Here is a 15,332-nt window from a genome sequence, read left to right as displayed (position 1 = left end):
CCACTTCTTCAGACCATAGCCAGACCAGAACAGACTCAATATTTAAGGCACAGAGAACCAAAAACAGTAAGCAAGGAGGACAAATCAGAAAAAGATAATCAAGGTGAGCAAATCAGAGAGTGGAGGGGTGGGGGGGAAGGTCAAGAATTAGATTGAGCCAAGTATGCAGATGAGCCCCTATAGTGACTCAGAAAGTTCCCATCACGATTTAAACCATGTGTTAATGTGCCAAATTTGAATATAAAAGCCAGCTCGGCTGCTTCTCTTTCCAGAAAGGTGCGATAATTCTTCTTCAGTAACACACATACCTTTAGGTCATTGACAGAATGTCCCATTCCATTAAAATGTTGACTAACTGGTTTGTGGATCTGGAGTGTTTTGATGTCTGTTTTGTGCCCATTGACCCTTTGTGCCCATTGACCCATGCACCCGCATGGCCCCACAGTATGCTAATATATTTATGGCTGACCTGGAACAATGATTCCTCAGCTCTCGTCCTTATTACCACTCCTCTACTTAAGATACATTGATGACATCTTTATGATTTGGACCCATGGTACAGAGGCTCTAGAAGAATTCCACAGAGACTTTAACAATCTACACCCCATCATCAACTTATGCCTTGATTACAACATGCAAGAGATACATTTCCTGGACACTACAGTACTAATCAAGGATGGCCTGATCAGTACCACACTGTACTGAAAACCTACTGATCGCTATACTTCTAGTTTCCATCCTGCACACGTGACTAGATCCATTGTTTACAGTCAAGCTCTTAGGTACAATTGCATTTGCTCTGATCCAACTGACAGAGACCAAAAACTACAAGAACTTTAATATTCATAAACCTGAATTACCCACCAGGAGAAGTAAAAAAAAAAATCGACAGGGCCAGACAAATACCCAAAGACCAGCTACTCCAAGATCGGCCCAAAAAAGCCAAGAACAGAACACCACTGGTCATCACCTACAGCCCCCAACTCAGACTACAGCAACGAATTATTAAAGACCTACAACCTACCCTTAATCAGGATGCCCACCTCCAGAAGGCCCTGGGTGACATGCCTGTTCTCTCCTACAGACAACCTCCCAACCTCATGAGGATCCTCACTAACAGCCACAGTCTATACCCCAGGAATACCAGTCCTGGAACCTTTCCCTGCAACACAGCCCGCTGCCAGCTTTGTCCACATATCTTCTCTGGAAGTACCATCACTGGACCTAACCAGGTTACTCACAGAATCACGGGCAATTTCTCATGCTCCTCTACTAACATCATATATGCCATCATGTGCCCAGATGCTTTGTATATTGGACAGACTTCTAACTCCCTTAGACAAAGGGTCAATGGGCACAAAACAGACATCAAAACACTCCAGATCCACAAACCAGTTAGTCAACATTTTAATGGAATGGGACATTCTGTCAATGACCTAAAGGTATGTGTGTTACTGAAGAAGAATTATCGCACCTTTCTGGAAAGAGAAGCAGCCGAGCTGGCTTTGATATTCAAATTCGGCACATTAACACATGGTTTAAATCGTTATGGGAACTTTCTGAGTCACTATAGGAGCTCGTCTGCATACTTGGCTCAATCTAATTCTTGATCTTCCCCCCCACCCCTCCACTCTCTGATTTGCTCACCTTGATTATCTTTTTCTGATTTGTCCTCCTTGCTTACTGTTTTTGGTTCTCTGTGCCTTAAATATTGAGTCTGTTCTGGTCTGGCTATGGTCTGAAGAAGTGGGTCTGTCCCACGAAAGCTCACCTAATAAACTATTTTGCTAGTCTTTAAAGTGCTACTTGACTGCTTTTTCTTGGTACAAGTGCTGAAGGACCTGACCAGAGGTCATGCACGGCTCGACCTGCTGCTTACAAACAGGGAGGAACTAATTGGAAAGATAGAGATGGGTGACAACCTGGGAAGCAGTGATCATGAGATTGTAGACTGCAGGATCCTGACCAAAGGAAGGAGAGAGAGCAGCAAATTACACACCTTGGACTTCAGAAAAGCAGGCTTTGACTCCTTCAGGAACCTGATGGGCAGAATCCCCTGGGATGCTACCATGAAAGGAAAAGGAGTCCAGGAAAACTGGCAGTATTTTAAGGAAGCCCTATTAAAGGCACAGAAAGAAACTGTCCCAATGCGCAGCAAGAGAAGTAAATATGGTAGGAGACCAGACTGGCTCAATGGGGAAATCCTTGGAAAACTTAGGCACAAAAAGGGAGCTTACAAAAAGTGGAAACTTGGACAGATGTCTAGGGAGGAATATAAAGGTATAGCTCGAGAATGTAGGGCAGCTATCAGGAAGGCGAAAGCGCAACTGGAATTGCGACTCATGAGGAATGTGAGGGATAACGAGAAAAGTTTCTACAGGCGTGTTAACAAGAAGAAAGTGATCAGAGATGGTCTGGGGACCCTACTGGATGAGGGAGGTAACCCAGTGACAGATGATGTAGGGAAAGCTGAAGAACTTAATGCTTTCTTTGCCTCTGTCTTCATGGACAAGGACAGCTCCCGGACAAATGTGATAAGTGATGCATTGTGGGATGAAAGTGGACAGCCTTTGGTGGGGAAAGAACAGGTTAGGAGCTATCTAAAAAAGCTAAACGTACATAAATCCATGGTCCCGGACCTAATTCATCTGAGGGTTCTGAGGGAGTTGGCATATGTCGTTGACGAGCCCTTGGCTGTTATCTTTGAAAAGTCATGGAGATCGGGTAAGATCCCGAATGATTGGAAAAAGGCAAATGTAGTGCCCATCTTTAAAAAAGGGAAGAAGGATGATCCAGGGAGCTATAAGATGGTCTGTCTTACATCAGTCCCTGGAAAAATCATGGAGGGGCTCCTCAAGGAAGTCATTTTGAGGCACTCGGAGGAGGGGAAAGTGATCAGGAATAGTCAGCATGGATTCATGAAGGGCAATAGCAAAGCTTTTGATATGGTCTCCCACAATATTCTTGTCAGCAAGTTAAAGGAATGTGGATTGGATAAATGGAAGGTAAGATGGATAGAAAGCTGGCTAGAAGGTCAGGCCCAGTGGGTAGTGAACAATGGCTCAATGTCGGGATGGTGGTCATTTTCTAGTGGAGTGCCCCAAGGTTCGGTTCTGCATTCTGTTCTGTTCAACACATTTATCAATGACCTGGATGAGGGGTTGACACTAAGCTAGAGGGGAGAGGTAGATATGCTGGAGGGTAGGGACAGGGTCTAGACTGACTTAGACAAATTGGAAGACTGGGCTGCAAGAAATCTGATGAGGTTCAATAAGGACAAGTACAGAGTCCTGCACTTGGGCCGGAAGAATCACAAGCATTATTACAGGCTGGGGTCCGACTGGCTTAGTAGTAGTTCTGCAGAAAAGGATCTGGGAGTTGTATGTGAAGCTGGACATGAGTCAACAGTGTGCTGTTGTAGCCAAGAAGGCTAATGGCATATTAGGTTGTATCAAGAGGAGCGTTGCCAGTAGATCCAAACAAGTGATTATTCCTCTTTATTCAGCTTTGGTGAGGCCGCATCTGGAGTACTGTGTCCAGTTCTGGGTCCCCAGTTATAGGTAGGATGTGGATACACTGGAGAGGGTCCAGCGGAGGGTTACCAAAATAATTAGGGGGCTGGAGCATATGACTTATGAAGGAGGTTGAGGAAATTGGGACTGTTTAGTCTGCAGAAGAGAAGACTGAGGGGGGACTTGATAACAGTCTTCAGCTTACTGAAGAAAGGTGGCAAAGAGGCTGGAGAGAGGCTGTTCACAGTGGTCACGGATGGCAGAACATGGAACAATGGTCTCATGTTGCAGTTGGGAAGGTTCAGGTTGAACATTAGGAAAAACTTTTTCAATAGGACGGTGGTGAAGCATTGGAATGGTCTACCCAGGGAAGTAGGGGAGTTTCTATCCCTGGAGTTGTTTAAGATTTGCCTCTACAAAGCCCTGGCTGGGCTGATCGGATGGTTTTGGTCCTGCTTTGAGCAGGGGGCTGGAAGTGATGGCTTTTTTAAGCCTCTTCCAGCTCTACTGTTCTATGATTGTATGATTGTATGATTTTTGTGGCTCTTCTCCAAACCATGTATAATTTAGCAATCTCCTTTCTGTGTTGTAGATACCAGAACTGGACACATTATTGCAGCAGGAGTTGCACTAGTGTCAGATAGTGTTAAAATAACCTCTGCACTTACACTTGATATTTTCATCTACCCAGTCTAAATTGTTTTAACCCTTTTGAATGCAACATAGCACAGTGAATTTGGGAAGAAGCTTGTTTTTGAAATCAGGGTTTCCCTTTGAAGGAACCCTGTCTAAATGGCTAGATTTCAATTCAAATGCAGCACTTTTGATGTTCCAGATGACCATCGTTATGCAAATGAGATGCTGAATATTCATATCAGCACCTCGTTAGCATTTTCGGTCTGCAGCATTTACAAACCCCTTCCTAAAGGCAGGGGTAGTGTAGACATGGCCCAATTGTGTAGTTAAATTGACTTTTCTGAAATTGACTTTCTTGGCTGCCCTCACTGAGGAAAGTCAACAGGAAAGTTTCTCCCCTTGATTTCCCTTAATCCTTGTGATAGCGAGGAGGACAGGGGTTGACTTCCAATCCCTAATAGGTCAATTTTTTGTGTCCCTACCAGAGGCATGAAATCAAACTACAGAAGATCAGACCTGAGCAGGTCAATCTTCCAGGTAATGCAGATGTGGCCTAAGACATGTTGACCACAAATTAAGAAGTAGTGACCTCTCCTCATTATTAATACTTCCTCAAGGTCATTAATTAAAAATATTAAATAGAGTAAGGTGAAGAATCAATGCTTGTGACAGTCCACTAAAAACACACCCATTCAACAATGATTCTCTATTTACAGTTAGATTTTCAGACATGCGAGGCAGCTAATTTGTGATTCAATTTTAATGTGTGCATTGTTTATTTTGTATTATTGTAGTTTCTCGAGAAAAATATTCTGTGGAAACAAAAAGTCATGCAAATATCTGATGGGGCAGGGTGTTTCTTGCCACAACAAAGAAAAAGAAACAAATAAAAAATCAATTAAATGAAATGTTGAAAAATAAATTCTTTTCAGGTTGAACAAATTGTTTCATTCAACCAAAAACATTCTCAATCTTTTCAGCTTTTAATCCTTTTAAATAAAATAAATTTTAAAAATGAAATGTAATGTTCAATGGAAAAGAATACTTTCTTTCAAAAAAGGTCACTGCAAAATGTTTTCATTTTTCTTTAACTGAAACAATTTGGTAAAGTTAGCACAAAAGTATGACATATTTTGGTTCCTTTCAACTACATATTTGACAGGTGTTTCTTTGTATGATGTATGCATTTTCATTCATTTTATATCGTTGCTATATCATTGAATGCTTCAGTGGCTGTAGCATCAGCCTTTTATTAAAAGGGCTAGTGTCCCATCTCCCTGAGAAGAGGGACAATGCAGACTTTTCAACATGAATAGCTCCCATTCAAATGGCAGCACCTCCAGACAATAGGATATCTGATGTCTAGAGGAACCAAGAGGAGTGGAATCACATGGAGGGTCCTGGTCCTCACTCATCAGAATCACAAAAAAGCTCAAGGATGGTGAAGAAACTGAGGCAGCAATTTTTTGTAAGTGTTTCTTAGTTTGTCTGGGTATGAAAATTTCTTTTTCTGTTTAACATAAAAACCTATTGTGTAAGAAACCCAATGAAATTCTCTGTTTGTGTCCCCTGTCTTTGAAGGGCTAAAGCATAAAGCAGAGTGCCAACAAAGCTGGAAGTCTGGGAAGAGTGTACTTAGACTACTGGGGAGTCAGGGAGAGTTGGCAGTAATTTCAGGACCTATACAATTGGGTTGTGGTATTCCAGCTCTTAGGTGGTAACAGAGAGGTACCCATGTTAGCCTGTATTCTAACAAAACAAAACAGCAGTTATGTATTTGTTTAAAGAGTATAAAGAGTTTAAAAAATTGTTAGTCTTTAAAGTGTTACATTACTGCTGTTTTGTTTTGTCATCTCTTAGGTGGTGATGTTAAACCTAGTATCTCTACCCTGAATGAGCACTGAGATTCAAACACAGCTACCTAGTGAATATTCAAAATGGGGAAATTGACCAAGACTGTGGCATTTGGCACCCTATTACCCTCCTTTAATTCTTTATTAACAGAGCCCTGTATATGCTGTTTCGCTATTTTGCCCAATGTCTGAAGACAGTACTAGCTTTCTTTCAGTCCTCTGGAAATTCCCCAGTGTTCCAAGATGTATTACTATTAATTTTAATGGTCCACATTGCTCCTTGGCCAAAGTTTCAAACACTCTAGCATACAAATTGTATTGATCTGCTGATTTATAAATACATAGCTTTAGTAGCTGGTTTTTCCATTCCAACTGTAACTATAGAAAGTATTAACGTATTTCACAATCATCACATAATATTAATACATCGCTTGGCTTTTTTCCAGAATGAGAACAGAATTATTTACGGAATACTACTGCTCTGTTTACATTACTACTAACAATTCTAACATTCAATCCTATAATAGGCCAATATTCATGTTCCTTTTGAATGCCCCCCACCTTCTCCTTCTTATTTTCTTTAACTCTCCTGATTGTAGACTCATTTAGTCTCTTTATTTGCACTAAGCTCAATTCCCTGTTAAATCTAAAACCAAAATCAGGGGGATACAATTTAACAGGTACACTACAACATGCAAACAGAAAATGTATGGAGGAAAATAGACAGAGCCAGTAATAGCTAGCTAAGATATATTGTCAAAAGAGAAAAATCTGACTTAGTGTTCTGAACAGATAAATGAGTGCTATGAAGTCCATTGGTCTGACCATAGGCCCTTGAGAATCCCACAACCTTTATGGGTTCTGCACCTGTGAAATGGAAATAACATACACACATTTATCAGGTGCTGTGAGAGAATTAATTAATGTTTTTGAAGAAATTTAAAAATGAGAAGTATATAAATGTTGTAAGGATTATATTTATTTCTAGTATCGTGCTTCCCTAACATATTCTTCTCATATTTTGCCTTGATTTCTGGTCCACATTTGTGCTTAGAAGCTGTGTAAATGACAGCCAATGAAGAAAAACAAATACTTTTAAAAAACACACCTCCTTTTTTCACAGGGTTATACTACACATAATTGTTTAAGCAATTCAGCACACTATTTACAGGTCTACTTTATTTTGACGTTTGCTACAATCAGTTATTCTGGTATGTGTACAGATAGATTATTGGACAATGAGATTTCACAACCTTCCAGCCTTTGCATGGTGTGAACACCCTCCCTAAGCCTTTTCTGAAGAAAATGCCTGTGGGCAATTTTATTGCTACAAATTTCTAACTGTTAACAAAGAGTAAAGTAAACAAGAGGCTATCCCCTTTGAAGTGGAATGACATAATTTAGGGTTTGACAGTAGTGAAAACAAAAAGAAGCAATAATCCTCAACACACCAATGTGAATCCAAAAATATCTTTTTTTTCCTCTGTTGAACAGCACTTATGAAAATCGGCATTTACTATGAAAGCTTATTTGTGTGGTTCTCCTGCCCAGAGGTGCAGAATAAAATAAATTTTACTATAGCAAAATCTTTATTATCCATCCCCCCTGGAAAACTGAAGGTACTGGATAATCAAATGTGTCAGCAGTCCTGCTCCACCAGCTCTGCTGCCACAGGCCAGTCAGCTGGCCTAAGTGCCAGTTAACACAATGGCTGGGTCCACACTTGCCCCTAACTTCAAAGGGGTCAAGGTAATCAGGGCCACAGGAGATGACTAATGAAGGTCTGCGGTGAATACACAGCACTTCATTAGGCTAATTTTCCCCCTTGGCAACTTTGAAGCTTCAAACTTTGAAATGCCGGCATGTGTGTAGCCGTGGACACTTCAAAGTGCCTGCACTACTTCAAAGTCCCTTTACTCCTCATAGTTTGCTGTGGGAGAAAATTTGCCTAATGAAGAGCTGTGTATTTGCCACAGCACTTCATTAGTAATCCTCTATGACCTGATTACCACGACCTCTTCAAAGTCTGGGGCAAGTGTAGACAAGCCCAATGTGCCAGTTATCTAAGTGCTGGGTAACTGATCTTTTACTGTACAATGCCTTGGACATTTGCCATTGCACATTAGCGAATATCCTACCGGTATTCAGCATTATTTTGTTAACATTTTATAAAAAGAAATGATAATAATTTTAGACTTGTCTAAAAGATGTGTTGTTTGTGTTTTACTGAAGAGTTTCCATTAATCTGTGTTCTCTTTGTCCTTTTGTTTTTTTGTCAATTTTATCTGATTTTAAATTTAATATGCTACAATGCATAGAAAATTACATTTAATCACAAGGTGCATTTATGTCCTTGTCAGAACATCATCAATGCAAATAATATGGTTCATGCCTGTTCACTTTCCCCCAGCAAATCAATTTTTAGAGAATAACTTTAGATTCCAGGGGAAGAAAGCTTTCGCTGACTAGTGATCCTACCCTGGTATTACTAGCTTGGGACTAAATATCCCTAAGCACAATTTTCTCAGCCATACAGTACTCATCTGAACTAAGTTCTCAAATGTCAGGTCCTATAAAATCTGAGGTAAAGACAGGAGATAATAGGATTAGTGTTAATTGCTGTAAATGTCCTGTTAAAGAATGTATTTCTTGGAAGACATCATTGGAACAACATAGAAAAAAAATCTGCAAGCCACAAGGGCTTCATGCAAGCTATTCAAACGTAACACGTTATTTTGCCTGGTCTACCTCCTCATATGTAGATTACCTCATTTTAAATGCATTCTGCTTCCTTGAAGATAGAGATAGGTGAAATTTTTCAGCCAGAATATCTTTGAAATGAAAAAATCCAAATTTGGCAACACCAAAATATTCTGAAAGTTCATGTCTATTTCACCAATTTGTTCATACAAAAAAAATTGAAGTATTTGAAACATCAAATCATTTTCAGGTAATGTACAATTATTTTTATTTGTATTTTTCAGAAGTGCTAGCAAACTAAAAATATCTGTTATTGGCACAACTCTGTTGCAAGATCATGTCACTCTCTCCCACATTTCCTATTAAATTATCCATTAACTGTTGGCTGATCTTTAAATACCTTTTAGACAGCTGAACACACACTGTGTAAAACTTCAGTGAATTATTTGTAGGTTGAGCACTCTTACTTACTGTCTCCCCTACAAAGCAAAGGCCCAAGCTTGTAAGCTGCTTCAGAATTTGGTCTGTCTGTATCCGTGATAACAATTTCAGTTACTGGCAGATGTTCTTTATAAGAGAGGAATCCAGTGTCATTAGCCCTGGAAAATTAAAATAGAAAACAAACATCTCCTAAATGTTTCTGATTAACAATCAGATAAGAGAAATATCTCCACCTAATAATGGAATTGTTGAACTAAAAAAAGAAACACATTGAGACCTACATTTTCAAAAGTTAAAAATGTATTGTTCAGGTAAGATGAGCATGAATAAATGGGAGCCTACTTACAAATACTTCCATATTGACCTCATGATCAGTAAGAGAATTTAAGTGCATTGCAGGCCTAAATGAGATTACAAGATCGAGTGATTAGGGTTGTGATCATCTGCATAAGGCAAGACATTTTCTTTTCAACATAATTAGTTATTTGGGTTGCCTTTCTAAGTTCAGTCTGACTGAAGCCTGCACATGCTCCACCCATGCAGGGTGCACATGCAGCCCTCTTCCCACTTAATTCTGGTGCCTGGCGTGGCTGTGGTTCTCACTGGATAGTGAGTTAAAAGAAGCTAGAATAACGTAAATAAAAAAAGAATCCTGTTAATGGAACTTCTTAAGTGTGTTTAATCTATAAAAAGCACACATACTGGGCAGGCACTGCATGCAGAGAGATAGGCATTATATTTTTGTTTGGTTTCATAGTGTGTGAATATTTACATTCTTGCTGAAGTCTTCATACTTTCCATATGTTCCAGAGCATAGCACAATGGGAGAAGAATGGCTCAGAGGCTTGAGCATTAGTCCCCTAAACCCAGGGTTGTGAGTTCAGTCCATGCAGGGATCTCCAGTGACCTGGATCCCCCAGGGTCCCTAGCCCATCAGACAGGGGGTGGGGGAGATATAAGGGGTGGAGGACATGGCTTGGCTTGATGTACTGAAAGGGGAGGAGCCAAGAGCAGACTGATGGCTGGGTCCCTCCCTCCTTAGAGAGCCATGAGAAGTGGCACAGCAGCATGGCTGCAGCATTTCAAAGGGACCCAGGCCTCATGCCGCCGCCAGCACTGCTACTTGATGGCTGGAGCTCTGGGTCTACTTGAAATGCCAGGTCCTGGAGCAACTGCTCCTGTTGCCCTTCCCTGGGTTGGGGGGGTGGGGGGCAGGAATCTTCCACTACACCAAACTTTGAAGAAGTCTGAATTCTCATTCAGATCTAGCTACATGGCTTCACTCATACCTCAGTTGCCATGGTACTTGAATTGGTGGTAAAAGATGCAAGATCATACAGAGTTTAGATGAGGATATCAATTTTGCAAACAAGATATACGAGTAGAGTTCAGCTGTAGCCTGACAAACTAGTCAGAACTCTGTGTGAAATCTCTGCTCTGCTAAAGTCAATGACAACATTCCCACTGACTTTAATGAGGCCATGATTTTAGCCTCTAAATTCTTGGATAAAGAATCAAGAGGAGTCTTTTATAAAACAAAAGTAACTTCAAAGGGACAAAAGAAAAAAATGAACATACAAATATTAAATGTGACACAAATATTTTGCTCAACTAACACTATTTAAGTCCAATTACAGGTTGAAACTCTCTAGTCCAGCACTCTCTCATCCACCAATATCTGTAATCTGGCATAATTTTAGTCAGTGGGATATCCACTTATGTGTGTGGCCAAGTTTCATGGGGTGCTATAAAGTTTGCTTACAGCCACCAGTCTTGGCTCTCAGTGTTTTGTGCTGTTATTTAGCTTGAATTTACTCCTAGGTGTCTTCTAACAGCCCAGTAACAAGTGGAAATATTGGTAATGCTGCTAGACAGTATTGCTCTTCCTTGGCTTGGCAAATTCTCTTATTCAGCATTGGTCTGGTCCCAATGGTGCTGGACTAGAGAGGTACAACCTGCACCTTGAATACTTCAAGGACTGAAAAACATACCATATGTAAGCCTTTAACCCGTGGCAAAACAACAAACAGTTTACTTAATATTGGGCAGGCTAAATAAAACATATCATCCCAAAATAGCTACTAAATGTAAGAAATCATAGAAAAATATTATATATTTGCTCCTTAATTTAGCTAATTCTGGTGAATAACCATATTTTTTACTGATGGTAGCAGCATATATTGCAGGTTTAGGGGTGTGGGATGGTTGGTTCCTAATAGTGCTGGTTGGCAATAGATGCTAAATCACACATAATTTTTGAGTTTGCAAAGTAAAGCAAAGAATTAACCATAAAAAAGTAATACAAAGGGCACCATTCGTTTCTGTCGGCATTGCAATTGCAGTAATGCTGAGAATCAATGCAGCTCCCCTCTAATCCACAAGCACATTTTCTAGCATCAGGCAAAGCTCCTCCCCAGTACGTTTGTGTTTCATTGGTTCTTCCAACCCACCAGCTCAATGGAATCCCATCTAAAAGACAGATTAGAGGAAAATTAATATTTGATCTCAGTTCCTGCTCCTTCCAATTTCCCCTCACCCAAACAGACTTCCAAGCATGATGGTAAAAAAACAATTTTAAAAAATGACAAGATTTCTTTAAAATGCTAACCAATTATTCATTTTAATATTTCATTATCAGGGATTAAATGATATTCATATCTTTTTGCTTATATTAGGGGAAAAGAGATCTGGTAGTTCCTAGCTCGGTCAGGCATGATATTAGAATCATTTATCTTAAGCAGTCCATTTATGAACTCTCTTTTAAAATAGCACATGAAAATAGAGATGCTGTCACTCTAAAAAAATCAAGTTAATTTATGCTCTGAGGCAAAGATCAATTTGAGATCATGGAAATACCGGTGAGGACATGAGAAGAGCAAAAAGCATAAATTGACTCATTTTATTACTGTGAATACTAAATACACCTTTGCTGAATAATAAGCACCTGAGTTAGCTCTACTGTGTGGTGAGAATCAGAAATGTCAGTCATCTTGAGTTAGATCATGCACTACAGATACAGAAATTATATCGTCTGAGACTGATGAAATCATGTTAAAGTATATGCTACTTAACACAGTTGATGTGCCCAGCAACTAACAGCAACATTTCTGAGAGCCTACTGTACCTCCGAGCAATGCACCTATTCAGCACTGTTCATAGTAAAATGATAGTGGTGGTTGTCTTCTTAATTCTACATTCCTGGGCTATGTCTACACAAGAGGGCTTTTTCTGGCAAAATTGGGCTTCTGTCAGAAAAATCTACCGAGTGTATACAATGCAAAATGTACTTTGTTGACAGTCTGTTGACAAAACTTGGCACATCCACCAGCAGCACTATACCTCTCCGCGTTCAGGTGTAATAGCTTTCTTGACAGTTTTCTGTTGACAAAACAGCAGTGTAGATGATCCAGGGCTCTTTTGTCGACAGACAGAGCTTCTGGTTTACCAGGCAGCGCTGACTGCAGAGCTTCCGGTCAGCTTTCTGTGGAGAGAGGGCCGGGCTGGCTGCTCTCTGTTGACACAGCGGATTGCTCTTTCAATCTGCTTTTATGTGTAGGCACAATCTGTCAATAAAAGTTTTGCTGGGAAATTTCTTCCAACAGTCACTTTTGTTGACAGATGCTTCTCATGTAGTGGTAGCCCTGTGCATTAAATTTTAAGGTGCTGCCAAATAGCCAGAGAAGTAAAAGCACAGAGTACACAGAAAAGGATAATTACTAAATAATATGAAGCATGAAGGTGATCCATCTTAAATGAGAGTGAAGAAGATGAAAAATGAAATGAATACAAAGGCTTAGGGTTAGGAGTCAACGGTTGTCAAATGGCTTGGTGCCTCACAGAGGCACTTGAATTGTGTGTTGTTGAAACACTGAAGTTTTCAGCAGTGGGCCCACACCAAGAGGATGGCACTTAACCCAGCTTCAACCTTAATTGCAACTGCCATAGTTTATTATAACTTACTGTAAGAGAATACCTGTGCTATCCTTAGAATCTCTCAGCTGGCACATATACTGACTGAATTCCTTACCACACCACTGCCAACCCAGCAGGCCTTAAAAGCAGTGTGAAAAGTACATAGGAAAGTAAAACATGCTCAGTGGCATCAATGTCTAGCATCAGTATTTGTGTTTGCAGCCCATCAGGCAGGGAAGAAAAGCTAGAGAATATTGTATAAATGATTTATGAAACATCACTTTAAAAATGAACAAAACAAAGACACATAAAAACGGACTATTTCTCTTGTTTCAACAGCTCAGAAACTCCTGGATCCTGTAGTTGTGAGTGATAGCTTCTGTTCTTAAACAGACTTTAAAGCAGTCCTGCTATATTTGTTTGTATACTAGCATAAAAATGTATAGTTACTAAAGGATCATAGTGATTAGTCAAGGTTGCTAGCTCTGTGTTGGCAGTTAATATTGCTAATTAAAATCGGGGGGGGAAGGATTTAATGAAGCTTCTTCAAAATGAACACATAAAAATATTGGCATGGCACTCTTTCAATAGAAAGATTGAGTTGAATGCATTCCTAAGATTTGTTCCAATAAAAATTACTTTACACTGTGGCTGTGTCTACGCTACAAAAATAACTTTGAAGTAAGCAACTTTGAAGTTGAGCATTTACACACACCCTACTTCATTCCCAGGAATGGAGTAAGGACCTCAAAGTTGGGCTTGTGTAAGGACTCTGAGGTAAGGGAAAATGAGTGTAGACTCTCTGTTGGCTACTTCGATGTAGTGTAAAGTATCGGAGGGGTAGCCATGTTAGTCTGGATCTGTAACAGCAACGGAGGGTCCTGTGGCACCTTATAGACTAACAGAAAAGTTTTGAGCATGAGCTTTCTTGAGCACAGACTCACTTCATCAGATGCTGGTCTTGGAAATCTGCAGGGCCAGGTATAAATAAGCCAGAGCAAGGGTGGGGATAACAAGGTTAGCTCAGTCAGCAAGGGTGAGGCTTACTACCAGCAGTTGATCAGGAGGTGTGAACACCACGGGAGGGGAAGCTGCTTCTGGATTTAGCCAGCCATTCGCAGTCTTTGTTTAAGCCAGAGCTGAGGGCATTGAATTTGCAGATGAATTGTAGCTCAGAAATTTCTCTTTGGAGTCTGGTCCTGAAATTTCTTTCCTGTAGGATAGCTACTTTTAAGTCTGCTAATGTGTGGCCTGGGAGATTGAAGTGCTCTCCTACGGGTTTTTGTATATTGCCATTTCTGATGTCTGATTTGTGTGCGTTTATTCTTTTACGTAGAGACTGTCCAGTTTGTCCGATATATATAGCAGAGGGGCATTGCTGGCACATGATGGCATAAATTATATTGGTAGATGTGCAGCTGAATGAACCCACGATGGTGTGGCTGATCTGGTTAGGTCCTGTAATGGTGTTGCTGGTGTAGATATGTGGGCAGAGCTGGCAACGAGGTTTGTTGCATGGATGGGTCCCTGAGTTAGAGTGACTGTGGTCCGGTGTATAGTTGCTGGTTAGGATTTGCTTCAGGTTGGCAGGTTGTCTGTGGGCAAGGACTGGTCTGCCTCCCAAGGCCTGTGAAAGTGGGGATCATTGTCCAGGATGGGTTGTAAATCCCTGATGATGCTCCGTAGAGGTTTTAGCTGAGGACTGTAGGTGATGGCTAGTGGTGTTCTGTTGGTTTCTCTCTTGCGCTTGTCCTGTAGTAAGAGGCTTTGTGGCACACGTCTGGCTCTGTTGATCTGTTTTTTCACTTCCTCAGGTGGGTATTGCAGTTTCAAGAATGCTTGGTATCGATCCTGTAGGTGTTTGTCTCTGTCGGAGGGGTTGGAGCAAATGCGGTTATATCTTAGTGCTTGGCTGTAGACAATGGATCGTGTGGTGTGTCTGGGATGGAAGCTGGAGGCGTGAAGGTAGGCGTAGCGGTCAGTAGGTTTACGGTACAGGGTGGTGTTGATGTGGCCATCGTGTATTAACACTGTGGTGTCCAGGAAGCGGATCTCCTGTGTGGGCTGTTCCAGGCTGAGGTTGATGTTGGGGTGAAAGTTCTTGAAGTCCCGGTGGAATTCCTCCAGAGTCTCCTTCCCATGGGTCCAGATCATGAAGATATCATCAATGTAGCGTAAGTAGAGACGGGGTGTTAGTGGACAAGAGCTAAGGAAGAGCTGTTCCAGGTCAGCCATGAAAATATTGGCATATTGAGGGGCCATGCGGGTACCCATAGCT

The 15,332-nt window shown here is 40.8% G+C and overlaps 1 protein-coding gene across 1 annotated transcript in view; it reads right to left on the bottom strand.

Annotated features, from left to right (window-relative positions):
- Nucleotides 1-15,332, bottom strand: part of CNTNAP4 (contactin associated protein family member 4) — a 488,087-nt gene that overhangs the window by 79,735 nt on the left and 393,020 nt on the right. The window contains exons 14-15 of the mRNA XM_074994161.1: nucleotides 11,455-11,611; nucleotides 9,173-9,300 (exon numbers count right to left, since the gene is read on the bottom strand). Of these exons, the coding sequence (XP_074850262.1) occupies nucleotides 9,173-9,300; nucleotides 11,455-11,611 (285 nt within the window). The remainder of the gene's footprint in view (nucleotides 1-9,172; nucleotides 9,301-11,454; nucleotides 11,612-15,332) is intronic.

The sequence above is a fragment of the Carettochelys insculpta genome, chromosome 5 (genome assembly GCF_033958435.1).
Source record: "Carettochelys insculpta isolate YL-2023 chromosome 5, ASM3395843v1, whole genome shotgun sequence".
Classification (NCBI taxonomy): Eukaryota; Metazoa; Chordata; order Testudines; family Carettochelyidae; genus Carettochelys; species Carettochelys insculpta.
This window is presented reverse-complemented; position numbering and strand designations above follow the sequence as displayed.